The 17541-nt window shown below is 40.3% G+C and overlaps 1 protein-coding gene across 1 annotated transcript; it reads right to left on the reverse strand.

The window, feature by feature from the left end:
- Window positions 1-16032: 16032 nt before the first annotated feature.
- LOC137646559 (uncharacterized) lies at window positions 16033-16380 on the reverse strand. The gene has a single exon (XM_068379668.1). The coding sequence runs from the start codon at window positions 16378-16380 to the stop codon at window positions 16033-16035; it is 348 nt and encodes a 115-aa protein (XP_068235769.1).
- Between the last annotated feature and the right edge of the window lie 1161 nt (window positions 16381-17541).

Raw genomic sequence — 17541 nt, forward strand, 5'->3', positions numbered from 1 at the left:
ATCATTTGAGGAATAACTTTTCATAGAAGCATGAGCTGTATATTGAACATAGTTCTAAAACTGATTTGCATGATTTAACAGTAGGTTTGAATTAGATTGTATACACCTGTAAAACTAAGTCCGGGAATTTATTGTATGGTTGGAAGCTCTTGGTCTGGTTATAATAACCAGATAAGTCCTACATAAGAGTGAAAGCTTCAAAAGGTAAGGCAAGAAGTGAATGCTTACAAACTCACAATCATTACTCGTCAAAGTAGAGTATAATTTGAAAATAAATTTTTCATTGTTCGTCAAAGTAATGAGTATAATTTTAAAATAAATTTTTCAAATTTTAGTAGTTCGATAATTATTTATGCCCCATTGTCATACTCCAAGAGTCTGCGTTCTGTAATTTCTTGGAGAAATCGTTTCACTATAAATATTCATACATTAGCTCTTAATGATTAATCTTTTTGATAAATAATCTTCATATTTCTTATTGCTATAGACCATAAATTTTACTCTTATGAATAGGAATTTTAGTTTTTTAATGTTATCAACATAACAACTAATATTGAATATACTCACATCGTCATTCCACAGAATTGACGTAAGGTCATAACACAGCGTGCACGCCTCCGGGAACCACACCACGAAGAGGACTGGCCCGGCTCACGGACGAAGGGGATGGCGCAATGCGCGTGAGATCGGCAGACATCATGGCCTACCGGATCACTAAAGGAGGCAGAGCAACCCTTGGCAGCACATCGCACTTTCTGTAATAAAAAGAAGACATAAGTTCGTCTGTTCTCGAAAACTCTGAGATAACAACACAGGTTATAAAGAGTCTGAGGGTAAAATAAAATCTACGGTTCGTCTGAAAGGGGGCCGAAGTTCCGTGTAATACTACAATAATTAATTGAGTGATCCACTCCGTAGTGACGCGGAGAAAACTATAAAAAGTGTGACCCGGAGCTCGTAGTAATTACACAAGGACAGTAACTAGTGATTAGAAGGTCTCCGGGTATGCTGGAGACCCGATGGTAGGTCCTTGACTCAATAGATACCCCCATTATATTATATAAACAAGTAGAATGATCTACGAAATACTCTGAAGGAGACCTCCCGGAGGAGGGGGGAGAATAAGTCGTGTGGGGAGGGCCGAAGCCGGAGTTAATAGCAAACGGAGGGAACGTGTTCCCACCTCACGGTATAGCGTAGTTGTAAAGGAGTTCGGACCAACTCCCGAGACCGTAGCGGGGAGCGGATGGAACTAGGGGAATGATAACGACTCCGGGCCATCCGAATAACTCACACACGACAGGACCAATCAAAACACTAACCCCAAAATACACTAAAAGTAACCACAAAATAAACATGTAAAATAAACACAAACCGTAATTCCCGCAGGGGGAAGAGAGAGAGAGAGAGAACCCGTGAATGTATGAGCAGAAAACGGGCTTCCCACCTCTCGTACTAGGTAAAACTAACATAAAAGAGAGAGAGGGAGACACGTGACCGTATGCACAGAAAACGGGAACTCCCCCTCTCTCTCTCTCTCTCATGGTTACTAAAACAAAACAATAAAACGAACCTTAACTCACATTACAAATAAAGGTTCATGACCAACAAAAATAATAAAAAGAGGCGAACGAAGAATGGCGAAACGAGAACGAAAAAAGAGTAAAATTTTGACGAAAATATGATACCGCCAATCGTAACAACTCATCTATAACAAAGCCTCGATCGCTATTCTTGGTTCACTAGGATACGGACTCGTAAACGCTAAAAAGTACCAAGACTGGAAATATAACCGGTTCAAAATATCATAATATAAATGGCATAAGGCCTGAAATTAAAAGGATAATGAACCTAAGATGACAAGAGTACCAACGGGCAAAACAAGAAAACACCAAACCGTACAAGAACAATGGCCGCCATTATCCTGGAAGGCCAAAACTGTACGCACTAAAAAACACTCAAATGGCTAGCCCGGTACTAACAAACCTGTCAAAACAATCTATGGTACTTAATATTGGTGCAGGAGTAAGAAGAGCCTCGGTCATGATGAAATTACACGAAAAAAGCTAAAAATCCAAGCGGCACCCAACAAACAAAACGGCACTTACGAAGTCCAACAGAAGGATGCAGTTCAGAGGGCGCTGGCATCGGGCGTCGGTGGAGTGGCGAAGGTATGATAGATAGGTTCTCTGTTACGCCCCTTCCCTTTGATGAAGGAATGATCTAAATGGAAGACAGCCTGTTAATAGTGGTTTTCACACGCCCCTGCTTTATACACGACGACCACTGGGTGTTCAGGCGAGGGTAGTAACCTCAGCATTCCATACTTTAAATTCCTCTGGTATATTTGCAAGTATTTATATCAGAAAAGTGTAAAGAAGGACTCTTTTCACCGGGCGTCACAGGTATCTCACCAGAAATAGATTTTTCCTTTGTCAAAATAACTTTTTTAAAGTGATGAACGCGCATTTGGAACTTTTAAGTCAACTTGTATCCACGCGTTCTTAGTACCCACTAATTATCTGCCGGTGGCAGGGAAACTAACCCCCCCCCCCCTTCTTCCTGCAATACTGAAGTCACTGATTCCTGAAGCAGACTTACTGTGATGTTGCTTTTGGCTTCTCGTTGAACTTTGCTTTATATTTTTTTGCTAATTCTAAACAATAGCTCCGCCATTAATAATTTTGATTTTATTTTTCTGAATTAGTGCTTTATCTAAAGCTGACTTTTTAAGAGGGACAGTGTTTTTACTCTTTGCTAACTTTTCCAATCCTAGGGGACCCGCAGTGGGAAAATGGGGTTTTTGGGTGGGGAATGATGGCACATGTAGAAGTAGCAATAAAAAAGGCCACCAGCTAACCTAAAACTACCTAACCTAGTAGCCCTACCCTTACCTAATAAAGGAAGGGGTGTCTCTGCCCTGCGACCTCCCATTACACGGCCATATTAAATAAAAGACAGCCTAAAACCCTGTGTACTTACGTTGAAGGGTAAAGGTGAGCTGCACCTTTCAGACTAGATACCCAATGTACAATAATGTCTCGAATTAATGAATACCTATAATTCATAGTTGCGAGATATTCTTAATTTCTTTTTCAACAAATGGTAATTCTATAAAATAGTTCCGCCAGCAACTTATGAAATTTAAGTACTTTATCTAAAAAGAGGAAAGTCAAAGGTTTCGTTTGTTATGTAAATTTAAGCGGCGTAGGTGTAGAACTTTTTTTTTTCTTCTTTTTATTAGCAAGACAGATTGTACAGATATAGTTACAATAGTGTTTTTATTATGCTACATAAATAATATTAAATATGGAATTCATTGTGAGTTAAGATGTTTGTAACCTTAATATTATTTACGTAGGTGTAGAACTGGTTTAAAAATCAGTTTGACCCACCTAAGTCCCTCGACTTCATAGCTATCTCAAATTCCTCTTCAGCCTGAGCTCTCGTTTGTTCGTGTCTACGTTAAAAACAGATTGTCATTACATCATTGACTGTATTCTACGTAGCAAGACCTCACTCAAACGTCATAGTTTTTAACCAATAATGATTATCCAAATTTTATTTGGGGCTAGCATTTTCACTAGAATCACGTGACTTGAATACCCATTCAGGTGAATTTCACTAGGAAACTCTGTTTTAGAAATTTTCACAAACTGCTGCTAATTTTTCAGTCTTTTGAGAGCCAGAGATGGATGTGAACCTTTAACACCTGGTGTGCTTTCTCATTTACTGTCTACTTTATCATAAATTTCTGTAGATTTTCTCCCAAGTTCTTGTCTCAATTGTTGTATAAATTATAAAGATTTTGTTTCGCACTGTGGTAAGATAGAAAGAATAATAAAGTACTGCTAAATCACTGTTATTGAAAGTGAAAATGATACTATTTGACTCTCCTATGGTTCTAAATGCAGACTTGATATTGACAAGAAAAGTACTTCATTGTGACAAGGCATGTTGTATTGAAAAAGTGAAAAAAAAGGTTTTGCATATTAATTTTTAAGGGAACTTGGTTTGAAAAGTCGTGGATATAGAATCTTAATATACTACTTGTATATAATTATTTGTTAAATTTAGCTATAAATTTGTTTGAAATTAATGAAGAATCTCACAAAACTATAAATGATATGTGTTCCTTCATTCGTGAGGTTTGTGCATTGAATATCGAGTCTGAAAGGTGTAGCTCACCTTTACCCTCCAACCTAAGTACAGTTGGTTTTAGGCTATTATAATTTATGACTGTGTAAAGGAGGGTCGCAGGCCACTGTTAGGTAAGGATACGGCTACTAGGTTAGGTAGCTGGTTTAGGTTAGCTGCTAGTCTTTATTGCCAATTCTAAATGCGCCATATTTCATATGTTAAAAAACGATTCTTTAATTCATTCCCCACCCAAAAAAACCCAGTCTCCCCACTGTGGGTCCCCCGAGGTTGAAAAGGTTAACAAATAGGGTAAAAATACTGTTCCTCTTTGAATTAAAAAAGTGTTCTTTAGATAAAGCGTACAGTAATTCATCAGAAAAAAAAATCTCTATTTTAGGTGGCAGAGCTTTATATTGAATTACCCAACAAATTTGTAACTAAATTTAACACTTAATGTAGTTATATAAAAGTAACAAATTCGATTCTATATCTATGACTTTTCAAAGGGTTCCCTTAAAAATGGATATGTGAAAACTACACCTTTTTCACTTTTTCAATACAACAGGCCTTGTTACAAGGAAATACTTTTTAATATGAAATCTGTACTTAGTACCACAGGTGGGGCGAATAGTATCGCTTTCACTTTTAATTAGTGATCTTGGCAGTACTTTATTATACTTTCGATGTTACCATAATTCAAAACAAAATCTTTGTTTATATAACAATTGAGACGAGAACTGGTGAGAAAATCCACATAAATTGTGAAAGTAGATGGTAAATGAGAATGTGGAATATTTTTTATTTAATTGTTTGAGTGGGAACTTGGTTAGTCCAGGAAAGTCTCTCTACATCAGTTACACAAAGATCAACAGGGAAGGATAAGGAGCACTTACACTCAGGCACAAACACCCTGCTGATAACTTTACTAACGTAGTTCCCTAACCCTGGCACAAACACCCTGCTGATAACTTTACTAACGTAGTTCCCTAACCCTCGATCTTAGTGCAAAAAGGAAATTGTACTGTCCAGAGGCTGGAGAAGCAGTTGTGGCCGTCTGACCTACCTGGGCGGCTGGTCAGTGAGTGAAAATGCACCTCTGGCTCACGCCCCCCCCCCCCCTTTCCCAATCCAAGACTCGGTACTCACACGAGGACCTGCGGCGGGAGATAGAGAGGGTACAAGCCTAGGAGACTCTTATACCACAAGTGAGGATTAAAGGGGTGGGCCAGTTAAGGGCGCAAAGTCCAAACTGAAAGAGACGGCCAACAGCCATTTGAGGACAAGGACGGTATTCCAGAGTGCAGGTACCAATTTGTGGCCACTTAGTTTTCCCTCATTTTTTAGTTTAGACTAATTTTAACTTAATTAGATTAACTGGCTATTACATATTTCGGAATGTGCGGTGGGATTGTGTGTACCGTTTTGCATTTCATTCTTGCTTTTGAGACTAGTCTCGGGGTCACAGTGTCTGACCCAATTTCTATTATTGATTATTGTAGAAGACCAAGAATCAAATTCAACCACATTTTCATTAATTTGCATTTCTTTGCATTAATTTGCGTTTTGTGTTTAGATGTCCATTTACTCTAATGTAAATTTGTATGATAAATCAAGATAAGGTTAATTAAACCTCTTCGTATTTTTACTCCCTCATTTATTTCAATGTGCCTATCATGAATATTTGATCACGGGACAGAATACCCAATATTTAAAAGGAGTAATCGTAAGTCTATAAGTGGTTTTAGCGAGGAACTTTGTATTAATCTATCTGCTTCGAAGGTAAAGATCCATATCTTCAAACTATATAATTTATTTTAAATCACTGTTCCCATTTTTTTTATTGTCTCTAATTACGTAACGTAAGATTCCTGTCCAGCATCTCATAGGGGTCCCTAGGACGGAGTCTAAACACCTTAGAGTGTAGATGACTATAAACCTGACAAAGCTAGAGTAGGCCATTAAATTACTTTATCTCACATATAGAGTTTCCGTGCCTCTGGACAGAATAACCTCTTTTGCATTTAAGAGTGAGGGTTAGGGAACTACGTCAGTAAAGATATTAGCAGGGTGTTTGTGCCCTGAGTGTAAGTCCTCCTTATCCTTCCCTGTTGATCTTTGAGTAACTGACATAGTGAGACTTTCCTGGACTAACTAAGTTCCTACTCAAACATTTAATTAGTTGTAAAATATATTCTCCAGAGAAACCTCTCCAGAAGTTGAAGGTTCATGCCCCTCCATGGCTTCAAGACTAAAAAATTAGCGGTGGAAATTGTGTGAAAAGTCTGTTTCCTAGTAAAATATCTTTTTTACTTAGCCCCAAGTAAAATGTGGATAATCATTGGTTAAAAACTATGACGTTCGGGTGACTTCTTGATACATAGAATACAGTTGATGTAATAATGACATAATCTATTTATGACTTAAAAATGAACAAGAGCTCAGACTGAAGAGAAATTTGAGTTATGGAGTAGGACTAGTTTTTTCAGATGGGTCAAATTTAATTTGGATTTTTACACCATTACTAGACCTAGGGCTGCTTTATATATCAAATGAAACCTTGGACTTCCTCATTTAGTGAAAGTAATTTAATATAACTTATTGGCAGAGCTATTGTATAGAATTACCTATTTTTTTCTAGTATTTTGTGCGCATGCTTCTCCTTGACAAAGGTGGACCTACCAGACTCTGGGAAAAAAACGTTCCTTTTATAAAGGGCAGGGAGGTTGATTCTCATACTATGCCCTTCCTGCAGGGAGCATGTGTGTCTTAGATTTCCCCTTGTTAGGGAGGTAGAGTGGTAACACTTTTAAGTGGCAGTGGTATTTTTCACTATTTGAGCCCTTGAACTGTAGCTTAGCTTCTAAAACCCTAGAAGCTGCTCCATCTATGGTTGTAGCTTAGCTGGAAATGATAGTAAATAGTAATCTGCATGTGCCACTTTTAGCGTGCTTCCCTAAAGAGATTTCCTTACGCCTCCCGAACATGAATCTCCATCACTCGCATGCTTTCGATAATTATGGAGCTATCAATGACGGTTGCCCTCATTTGAAGCTCTCTCCTTGACACAAGACTAAACGGTGCTGTATCAATATGCTCTTCTATTCCCTTTCTAGACTGACAGATGTCTAATACTCTCTCCCTCTGCCCACTTTAATTACTTTAATTGGGTTAAAGTTAACTATTTCAGTATGAACAACCTTCATACCTTTAGGTTGGTAAAATTGTCCAGAAACCTGTAGCATTACCAGATTTTATTTGTATTCAGGCAATCGCTCTTGGGTGTTCCAGGTCTTAACTATATTGTTGCACTCTAAAATATGAAACATTGCTCTTATAGAAGGTCTTGAGGGAAGTGCTTGTAATGAATCTTAGTCCTAGTTTAGACAATCCAGATCAGGGATGCATTTTGTTGACAAATATAGACAGTCACCAATAGTTTCCTTTATGTAGAAAGAAACTTTTTGGGTCCATAGTCTCTTGCAAGGGTTACTCATAAGTGACAGATTCAACAGATTGGTTTGAAGCAAAGGTAGAGGAAGGACTGAGTGACTAAGTTCCTCTAGACTATCTCATAGTTTTTATGCATTTAAGGGCAAAGCTTCCCCATTTGTATGATCGTCGTTCCTAAAGGGGGGGTGAGTTGACAACAATTACTCTCTTGATACTTAACACTTCAGTGCTAGTAGGATACTGTCAGGACTGTTTGATTCCTCTGAAGATTGGACTAGCCCGAGAATTTGAACCCCCACTCTATTCTATTGGAAGATTGTCAAGCTATTCGTCCTAATTGGATTTAGAGTAGGCAGTCCATCTTTTTGCAGTTCCTGGCCTTGATCAGGTCAGCAGGCTTGGCAAGGATTCCAGAAGTCTGCAATAGGTTGCTCCATCCTACACAGGATTCGAGTAAATGGTCAGCAACTCTCTCAGTCCGAGCAATGCAAAGAGGTATTCGAGAAAGCTGAAATGCAAGTTTCAGCTTTCTGATACTTTCCTATTATTGTCCCATCGCAATACAGTTTTCCTATTATCGCACCACCACTCGAAAAAGTGATAAAACCAATTTATTATACATAATTGTATTGAAAACAAAAACACATTTCTACATAAATATAACTGAAAACAAAAAGACCTTTAAAAATTATATAAATCTGTAGGTGGATAAAATTCAACCATATCTGAGAATTCCTTTAAATATATTTCTACCAAATGTAATTAAAAAGACTGATCCCAGATTAACTGGTAAATATACAGGTAGCATCTCTCAATTAGTTCTGCTGGGTATGGGCTCTATTGTCAGGATCCACAAAATTGTTGCAGTGATTTACTGTCTGATGTTGGTATTTTGACACTCCTTGAAGACTTTGATCCTGAATTGTAGGATATGCGCGACATTCATCAGAAAATGTTGTCCCAGGACTTATATTTTTGTGGATGAGCAGAATTAGAGTACTTTCTGAGCAATCTGTAACAGCTAGCATGAATACTTCCTTAGTTTCAATGCAAATTCCACTGTTGTGGAAGAATTCGGTCAACATGATTATCCCTCTTGGCAAACAATGCTTAATCTTCATCTATCTCCACATGCATACCTGGTCCTCCAATTACAAGAAGATTTCTAAGAAGCTTCGAAAGACATATCTCTCGCATGTAATTTTTCCAGTCTACTGTTTTTATTCATTCACAGTTCTCTCGCAATATTTTATTGAAGTCGGCTCTTACGCCTATGAATAAATGAAAATTATATCCTAAGGCAGCCTTAAAGTATCAAGACTATTATTCCTTTTTACTCCTTTCTCCTTTTTAAAGTCCCTTTTGGAACAACGCCAGCGATTCATCTTTCCTCCTCCAAAAAATAGCTTTATTGAGTGTCCATTTGCACATTTTCGCTCCAAATGCATGATTCCGACCTTGTAACCATTTTCTGCATTTTTCTTCCTTGTCAAGTTTTCGATTAAATCTTTAAATTATCCATATATATGGGCTTGTTTTATCTGAAAAATATTAACTTGTAAAATAAAAGCTAAAAAAGAAATGGTTAATATCAGGAAATTAGTGGTGGTGCAATAACAGGAAAGTACACTTTACAGGCTGACAATTTTAAGTCATGCCACAGGTTATTTCTGGCCAGTAGTTGTGTACAGCAGGATTCTAATATACTGCTTTCTCTGGACCTGGCGGTCTCTATTCTGGCCCGATCTGTCTGCTGAAAACTTTGAACATGTAATGTTATATTCACAGCCTTGGGACGTTAAGAGAGGCCACAGCCAAGTAGGCTTTTCAAACAGCATCCTGGGTAGACCACAATCTAGGTACAGTAAGAAATTTAGCCTCAAATGAAGAATTGGACATGAATGAAGAGGCAGTTAAAGGCCCTTGCTCTATAAGGTACAAAGTAGTTTGGTTTTGGTTCACCTAGCAGCTAACCTGTGCTAAGCATATTTTGAAGAAAGGCCTAAAGTTTGAATGCCAAGGGGATCTTAAGGGTCCTGAAACTCTGAAACTAAATTTAAAATCACTAAAAGGCCCTACCCAGATATTGCCTTATTGTAAGGACAACACTTTGCCATTCATACCACTTAATGAGGTAACTTAGAACATCTCAAAACTGCATAGGATTTTTGCCTCGGATCTTCGGTTTTGTTACTCCGGGGGGATTTACTCTGAAAGGTAGTTTAAATTTTATCTCCCTTGACAATTAATATTGAGACCTGGGATTACTACCCTATATAGACCTGATATAGACTTCCAATCAAATTAAATTTTTCCAGTTATTTTTTGACAAATTATTTTTTTCATTATGGTAAAAAACTAAACCTAAAAATCGGGAAACAAAAGAAAAATTAACATTGGATAAAAGCGTAACATTTGATTGTTTTGTTTAAGTTTTATACCAAATCAAAACGCTATACCAAATTTCAATGCTATCTTTAAAATTGTGATAGAAGATAGAATTTGAAGGTCAATAAGTATAGTTTTGAGATATGGGCATTTAGATTTTTTGTTTTTTTACTATACTCTTTATGAATTTTCTTTGGATATTAATAAACCAAATTGACCATTTATCATACTTTCATTCATAAATAAACATCCCTTTGCTCAGTATCCTACTTTTTAAGGCGAGACAGTCACTCCATCATATCTCTTCTTCACTAATTCCATTAATTTTGCATTCATAATCTCTCTCCTTCACTAACTCACTAATTTCAGATATTACCTACTTCTGAACTCTAATGAACAGATTTTTTTCCTTATGTCAGCGAGATGTTGAAATTGTCTTTACTTCTTTGACATGATGAAATTCTCGTTGGAACTGAGAAAAAATCAACTTTTACTCGATAAGGTTTGTGGTAGGAATGAAGGCCTAAGGATGTAATTACCGTGTAATACATAGTCTTGTGACTCCTGGAATCTTTACACATGCCATTGTGAGATGCCTTTGCTCACAATTTGTTGTACATTAGAATTTAATAATTATTAAAATTTACGACAACAGAAGAAATATTGCATCCTCTTGTAGGGAACAATGTTTAGTTGTGAGTTACTTTTACTAATTACTGTGTATATGAAATATTTTGTCAAAATTACTTTTACTAATTACTCTGCGTATAAAAAATTTTGTCAAAATAACTCTTTACTTTCAGAGTTACATTCGCCATTGCCATACAAATCTCAGAATTTCTCCAGTATTTTGTTTTCCTTCCCATACCCCCATGTATTGGCATACTGGCAGGGGCCCTTGAAGGTAGCACAGTTTGAATGTCAAATGGACCAGAGGGGTCCTGAACCTCTAAATTTAAATTGCTGAAAGACCCTTCCTTTGGAGAAGGAACTCGAGAGCTGAAAAGTTGAGGAAATTTAAGATTAGCTTCTCTGCCAAGCTGTGGTGTTCAGGTGGTCTCAACCTTACTCTAAGCAACTTCAAGTAATATCCACCCCTAGACAAAATTCTAGAAAAGTTAAATATGAGTGTCCTAAGAGCTGCACCATTGAAGTCTCTGAAGCCTATGGACTCTTGGTTATTCTTCAATGAATGGCTCTGAAGTAGAATCTTGAGGGTTAAAGTAGGCAGCTCCCTAAATCAACTGGGTCTAAAAATTCTCCCACTTTGCCACCACCAATGGAGTAAAGCCTGGTAGAAATGGAAGGGGTGGCATTTTCAGGGACAGGACATCAGTCTTTATTTTAGTTTGGTGCCTCCTATGCACTAGGTCACCCTTTCCTTTAAATTCCTCTGATGTGGTACTTCATACAGAAGTCCCTGCAGTTTATTCGGAATTGCAGATTCTGCTGCTGCTAAAAGGCTAGACTTTTCGGTTGAAAAGTCTTGGGGGCTGAAAACTAGAAAGATTCCTCTCAGGCCTTTAGCTTATCCAATAAATTGAGGATGAAGAATCCCAGTACTGACATGCCCAGAGGAGGAAAAAATTGATCTCCCTCTATCTCGGGGATGCATACTTTAGATCCCCCTAAGTCTTTCTTCTAGAAAGTATCTAAGCCTGTCTTGGGGGCTAGGAGCCAAGTTTTTGGGTTTTAAGTTCTTTGCTTCAGGCTTCTTGGACCACCAGATATTTATGGCAGCGTGTTCAGGCCAACTGACTTGGTTAGATCTGGTATCTAGATAACAGGACAATGCTAGCAGACTTTCCATACTTAATCATTGGGGTCAGGCTCCTCTCGTTTTGATTTGACAAATTTAAATCCAGGTCAAAGTAATATTCCTTGGCATGAACATAGCTATGGTATCAAGAAAAATCTCTTCATCCTAAGGGTAACCAGATTCGGAAAAAGTAGCTCGTCCTTTCCTTGATGGGCAGAGCAACAAATCGTTGGCAACTGCTTCTAGGTCAGTTTACATGATAATAGAAAGTTTCTAAAGTTTTCTCAATTTATGGTCAGTGCAATGGTGGTTGGACAGACTGGTTGTAAACCAGATTTCTTCTGACCCTGATACCAAAATTGCCCTACTTCAGTGGCCAGGTGAGTTTTTCAGGAGTGTCCCTCATTGGCTCCCTCCAGATCTTCTCCTTTTCTTTCACAAGGCCTCAAAGCACAGGACGTACATCTCGGTACCATTTGATATCAGAACTATGCTCCCATGAGAACATATTCTCTTACTATAGTTTTTTAAGAGCTAAAGTCTGCTTACCTAGCACTCAACACTCTAATAATGTTACTTGGTTATATTTATATACAATTAAACAGTAGTAGCTAATGTTGAGAAGGAAGTCTGGAAAGTATAACTGTCAAAAAGCTGAGGGTGAACAAAGGAAAAATTCAGTCCTCTCAGCCTGGCTCATTCCAGGAAGAGAATTCAGTGGACTTAATTCAGTTGCAAGATGTTGTAGTTGGGTCAGAATGGTCTTGGTATCGCCAGGCCGCAACAAAGCTCATGACTTTTATGGAGTTCCCAACAATAGATTTGACACTGACAAAAAGCTGCTAGTCAACTGCTCACCAGTGTCAGACCCAGAAGCAGTATACTTAATAGCATCCATGGGACTGCTGGAAGGTTAGGCAAATGTTATTTCTATCTAAAGAGGACAAGAAAAATTTTTTTTTCCCATAACCTAGAGTTTACTCTAGCACCTCCGAAATAGCCTCGAGCCGAATGGTACCCTGATGTTCTACTGTTAGTTGAAGGTTCTGGATTTTCCCATGTCACAACCTTCGGTCAACCCTACCTGCAGAGGTCCCATGACTGTGAAATAACTGACAATGACGGTTGGGCAGTCACATAAGTCTTTGTGGTGCTATCAGAGGAATAATTTTCTTCTAGTATCTCCTATTCCACTAGTTGCAAACTGCTTCAGTTTGCATGAGCCAGGTACAGAGTGAAGTGCTTCCTTGTGGGAAATATGTACTGTACTTATCAGGAGTATAGAGTAGTCCTGATCTCCCTGCAAAATTAAAGCTCCAGCTTGGGATGCAAGAAAGGTGTTGCTTTCTTTATTTTTTTCTCTCCGTAACTATCGAGGCGACCCTCTGATAGGGGCTCCTACCCTGGAGAGGATTTTTCTTCCCTAGGCTTCGACAAAGCATGTAGGTAAACTACTCCTATTCCTGATCTAATTCAGAGCACTGGTTTATATATCTTAAATTCATTGTCTTTAGCATAAACTCAATATTCAATAATCCTTTAAAGTTTTCATCCACCTCAATGCTTAGGTAAGTAACACCATCCAAATGTTTCTTATAATGGCCTTTAGGGTGCTACCTTAAATAACCCAGTAATATAAAACCTCTTCATAAGCATTCTTAGTTCTGAGAATAACTTTTCATAACCAAAAAAAATAATAAAAAAAAATTGTATGATACACGTTAGTCTTTTAAGTATTGTGAAATGCATGTAGAAGTAACCAATTTATATATCTTGAGTAATTGGTTCAATTTGCAGAAGCTTGTGTGAGAGACTAGTGGCTTGTCTATACGCAGGAACTGGAGTATAAGCATAGTTTTAAGACTTGACCAATATCCTCCCTAAAGAGGTATTGGGGACGTAACAAAGCATACCTACACTGCTCGGAATGCACAAGAGAAATGAGTCTATCCTGCAGAGGTGAGGTCAGCTATGCTGGGGCCTTGCGGTGCTGTTTCCCTAAGAGGGGTGAAGGTGAAAGGAATGAGCCATTCTCTCATTCACCAATGACTAACCCGGGAAACCTCAGCCCTCAACCCTCTGCTACCTGTCCATCAAAGAGCTTGAGGCATTTAGACCAATGGAAAGTCGAATTGTTCCTGTGGGTTACGTCTTTCAGGTAGTGAGCGGTAAATGTAGTCTGACGCTTCCACACGCCCGCTTGCAGTACCTGTGCCCCAGTTCTTCTTCTTGAACGCCAGGGACGTTGCAATGCCCCTGACGTTGTGAGCTTTGTCGATTGGACAGAGGAGGATCCGGAATAAGAATGTTCAAAAACTTTCCTGATCCACGAGGAAATTATTTCTTGTGACCCTATGCTTAACCTTACCCATGATAACGAAATTCACTGCTGCTATCTTTTTTTTTTCTTTTTTTAGTAACTACTCTCTCCTTTCTGGACATAGCAGCTGGTCTGGGTCTTCAGTCCAGCACAACCAGATTTTGAGTCTTGGCAACAAACTCAAGGGCATAGCTGAGGATTACTTCTCCCCATCTCCTGGAGTAGGAGACTTCAGCAGAAAGACAATGTGGTTCACTCTCTTGGCCAAAGCAAACTCAAGCAGGAACAGTTTACCATGTGAGGTGCCGATCAGAGCCTGTCGTAATGGTTCGTAAGGGGGACCCCTCAGAGACCGACCTGATCCACATTCCAAGGAAGTCTAAGCTCTGGCTAGGGACAAGTAAGGTCTTTATGCATGAGCAAAGAAGTTTACACAAGGAGAAAGTATAGAATCCTTGCAGTTTGAAGGTGAGATAGAAGTATGTGCAGTAGCCTTTGATGGCAGAGACGGAAAGAAGAATTTCTTTCCGAAGGTAAATAAGGAACACCGCTATAGATGTAACAAAGGCATCAAGGGAAAAGATACCCCTTCGGCAACACCAACCACAGAAAACTGAACCCCTTCTTCTGGTAGACTTCCTCTGGATTTACCGATGTGTCCAGCCATTTTTTGCAACAAGTTGCAAAAAGCAACTTTGTGAGTTGCTGCTGTACAGTCTCAAGATATGAAGCCAAAGTGAAGCTATGGTTTTGTGAAAGATATTGGCGTGTGGTTGTTTGAGCAGGTCTTGCCGTGGAGGGAGCTCCCTCGATCTCCATGAGGAGTTGCAGAGGGTCGGGGAGTCATTCTGCATGATACCATGGCAGAGCTACGAGTCATTTGCAAGTTGTTGCTTGCTTGTACCTGGTCGAGGACTCTCTCATCAGACTGAACTGACAAAATGCGTAAGCATCCAGGTTTATCCACAGTTGTTGGAAAGCATCTTGCCAAAGAGCTTGCGGATCTGGGACTGGGGATCAGTATAATGAAAACCTGAAGTTCAGGGCTGTTGTGAACAGATCCACAGTCGGGAAACCCCACAAAGTCAGGAGTTTGTTGGCTATCGGAGGATTCAAAAGACATCTCGGTGCCAACTGTATGCATCGCTCTGATTATCTTGCCTGCTAGCACATTCCGCTTACTCGGAATGAAGCAAGATGCTAGTCAGTTTTCTTCTGCTGCGAAAAGGTACCACCCTGTTTGTTCAGATAGGCTACTACCGTGGTGTAGTCACCCGCCAACACTACGGAGTGCCCCACCAGGACCTGGTGGAACTTTTGGGGGGCCAGATAGGCTGCCCTTATCTCGGAGATTTGTGGTGATACCTTTCTGATTCGGACCATTGGTCGGAGATGTAATGGTGCAGCATGTGTGCCACCACCCTTCTTTTGATGCATCTAAAAAGACCATAAATTCCGTGGAAGAGACGAGAAGATTAACCACTTTGCAGTAGTTTGAATCTGCACCAACCATCTTTGATCACAGTTCCTCTAACCCTATGAAGACTAGATGATCCCTGGAATCACTGGACTAATTCCACTTGGATTTCAGACATCACTGGAGAGATATCATCCTGAGGGGACTGTTAGGAACCAGTCGGGTTAGGAGATAGTTGACCAAAAAGGCGAAGCAAAACTGTGCCGGGAGCTCTTCCTGAGGAAGACCTGTGGTATCTTTCTCGGTCTCTGAATTCTTTCATCTGATGAGGAAAGCTTTGTGCCTTAAGGTGTCTATGCACATGCCTAGGTATACCAGTTCTTGAGAGGAGAGCAGATGAGACTAATAGAAGTTTGCCACAATCCCCAGATCATGGCAAAACCTTAGCTTATCTCGGTGGCAGAGAAGGACTGCCTCAGACTGCCGGAATCAGCCAGTCGTCCAAGTATCTTAGACTGATGCCGGCTATGTGAGCCTAAGATAACTCTAGAGAGAACATTATTGTGAAGACCTGAGGAGCTGTGGAAAGACCGGGACCAGTACCCTGAATGAGTAATGCTTGTGGTTGACCTTAAATCTTAGATACTTCTTGGAAGACAGATTCATTGGAATCTGCAAGTATGCGTCCTTCAGATATAGAGTGCACATGAAGTCTTGCGGTGTTATCGCTTGTCTAACAGTGTCTGCCGGCTCCATTCTGAACGTGGTCTGTACGACCAACCTGTTCAGAGCCGAGAGGTCGATGATTGTTCTCCAGCCTCCAAATGCCTTTCTCACGGGAAAATGTAGACTGTAAAAGCCTGGGGACCCACCAAGGGCCTCTTGTAGAATTCCCTTCTCCGACATGGTTTGGAATTCTGCCCCAAGGGCATGCTCCTGTGTGGATCCCTTTGCATAGGAGTTTGCTGGAACCGGCACTAGTCAGAAGAGAGAGAGAGAGAGAGAGAGAGAGAGAGAGAGAGAGAGAGAGAAAGAGAGAGAGAGAGAGAGACTGTAAAGGGTTTGGCCCCGTGGTGAGGCTACCACTGCCAGGGGCTTTGCAGGCATCCCCCCCCACAGGTGGACAAATGGGACAACTGCCTGTCATAGTGGGAACAGCCTCAGCCAGATCCCTTCTTTCTCTTTCCTCCACGAAAATACTTTTACCGCGAAAGGTTTGCTTAGACACCCTTTGACCCTGTTGGTTCGGGTCTCTGGCCTGGTTTGTTTGTGGTTTTGGCTGTGGTTTCTGCTATGGCTGAGACCGGTAAGGTCTGGCAGTCGAGACCTTTTGGATGAGGATGTCTTGGCTGGATATCCTTCCTCTCTGCCACCCGCTCGACATCCTCGGGGTTGAACAGGGAATTACCTTTTGAAAGGTGCCTTCCTTAGTCTCGCCACCTCGGCTTGAGGGAGATGTCTATGGCATCTACCTATAACGGCATTCCTCCTCTTCAGGATGGTGTTGGCCCAAAGATTTACCATGTGATGGGAGAGAAACTCAATACCCCTAGTACCAGATAGTAAGAGTGTCCATAGACTTCCTGGAGGACTCCTGAGCCAGGTCCTTAGATAGAATCAGTCGTCCTAAAGACCCCAACCAGAAGTCGAGCCACAAAGTAGTCTGCATGACGTACTTCGCCGCCACCTCCTGGTTGAGGATCTCGGAGGCAGAGAAAGAGATGAAGTTCCGTAAGCTTCTCGAAGGGCGTAATCCTTGAGAGTGCCTGTACGGAGTGATCAAGAAGCAGGGCGGGGAGAGACTCCCCAAGGATCTCATAATAGCACCTCCTCTGAAACACATACGGAGGATGAAGGAGCTTGGAGGATGAGTTGGGGTGGAGAGAGGTGGTGGACCCAGTTGCCTGGGACACTGCCTTCTGTTTGGCACTCCTCAACTGCTTTAACCAGGGCAGAGGATCTCGAGGGCAGAGAAAGCGAAGAAGTCCCATAAGCCTCTCGAATGGTGTAGCCCTCGAGTGCTCCTCTATGGAGTGATCAAGAGGCAGGGTAGGGAGAGACTCCCTG

Source organism: Palaemon carinicauda, chromosome 9 (genome assembly GCF_036898095.1).
Source record: "Palaemon carinicauda isolate YSFRI2023 chromosome 9, ASM3689809v2, whole genome shotgun sequence".
NCBI classification, from domain to species: Eukaryota; Metazoa; Arthropoda; class Malacostraca; order Decapoda; family Palaemonidae; genus Palaemon; species Palaemon carinicauda.

Excerpts from the sequence above, each read along its gene's own strand:
- LOC137646559 (XM_068379668.1), bottom strand. The coding sequence starts at position 16,380 with ATGTCGGAGAAGGGAATTCTACAAGAGGCCCTTGGTGGGTCCCCAGGC.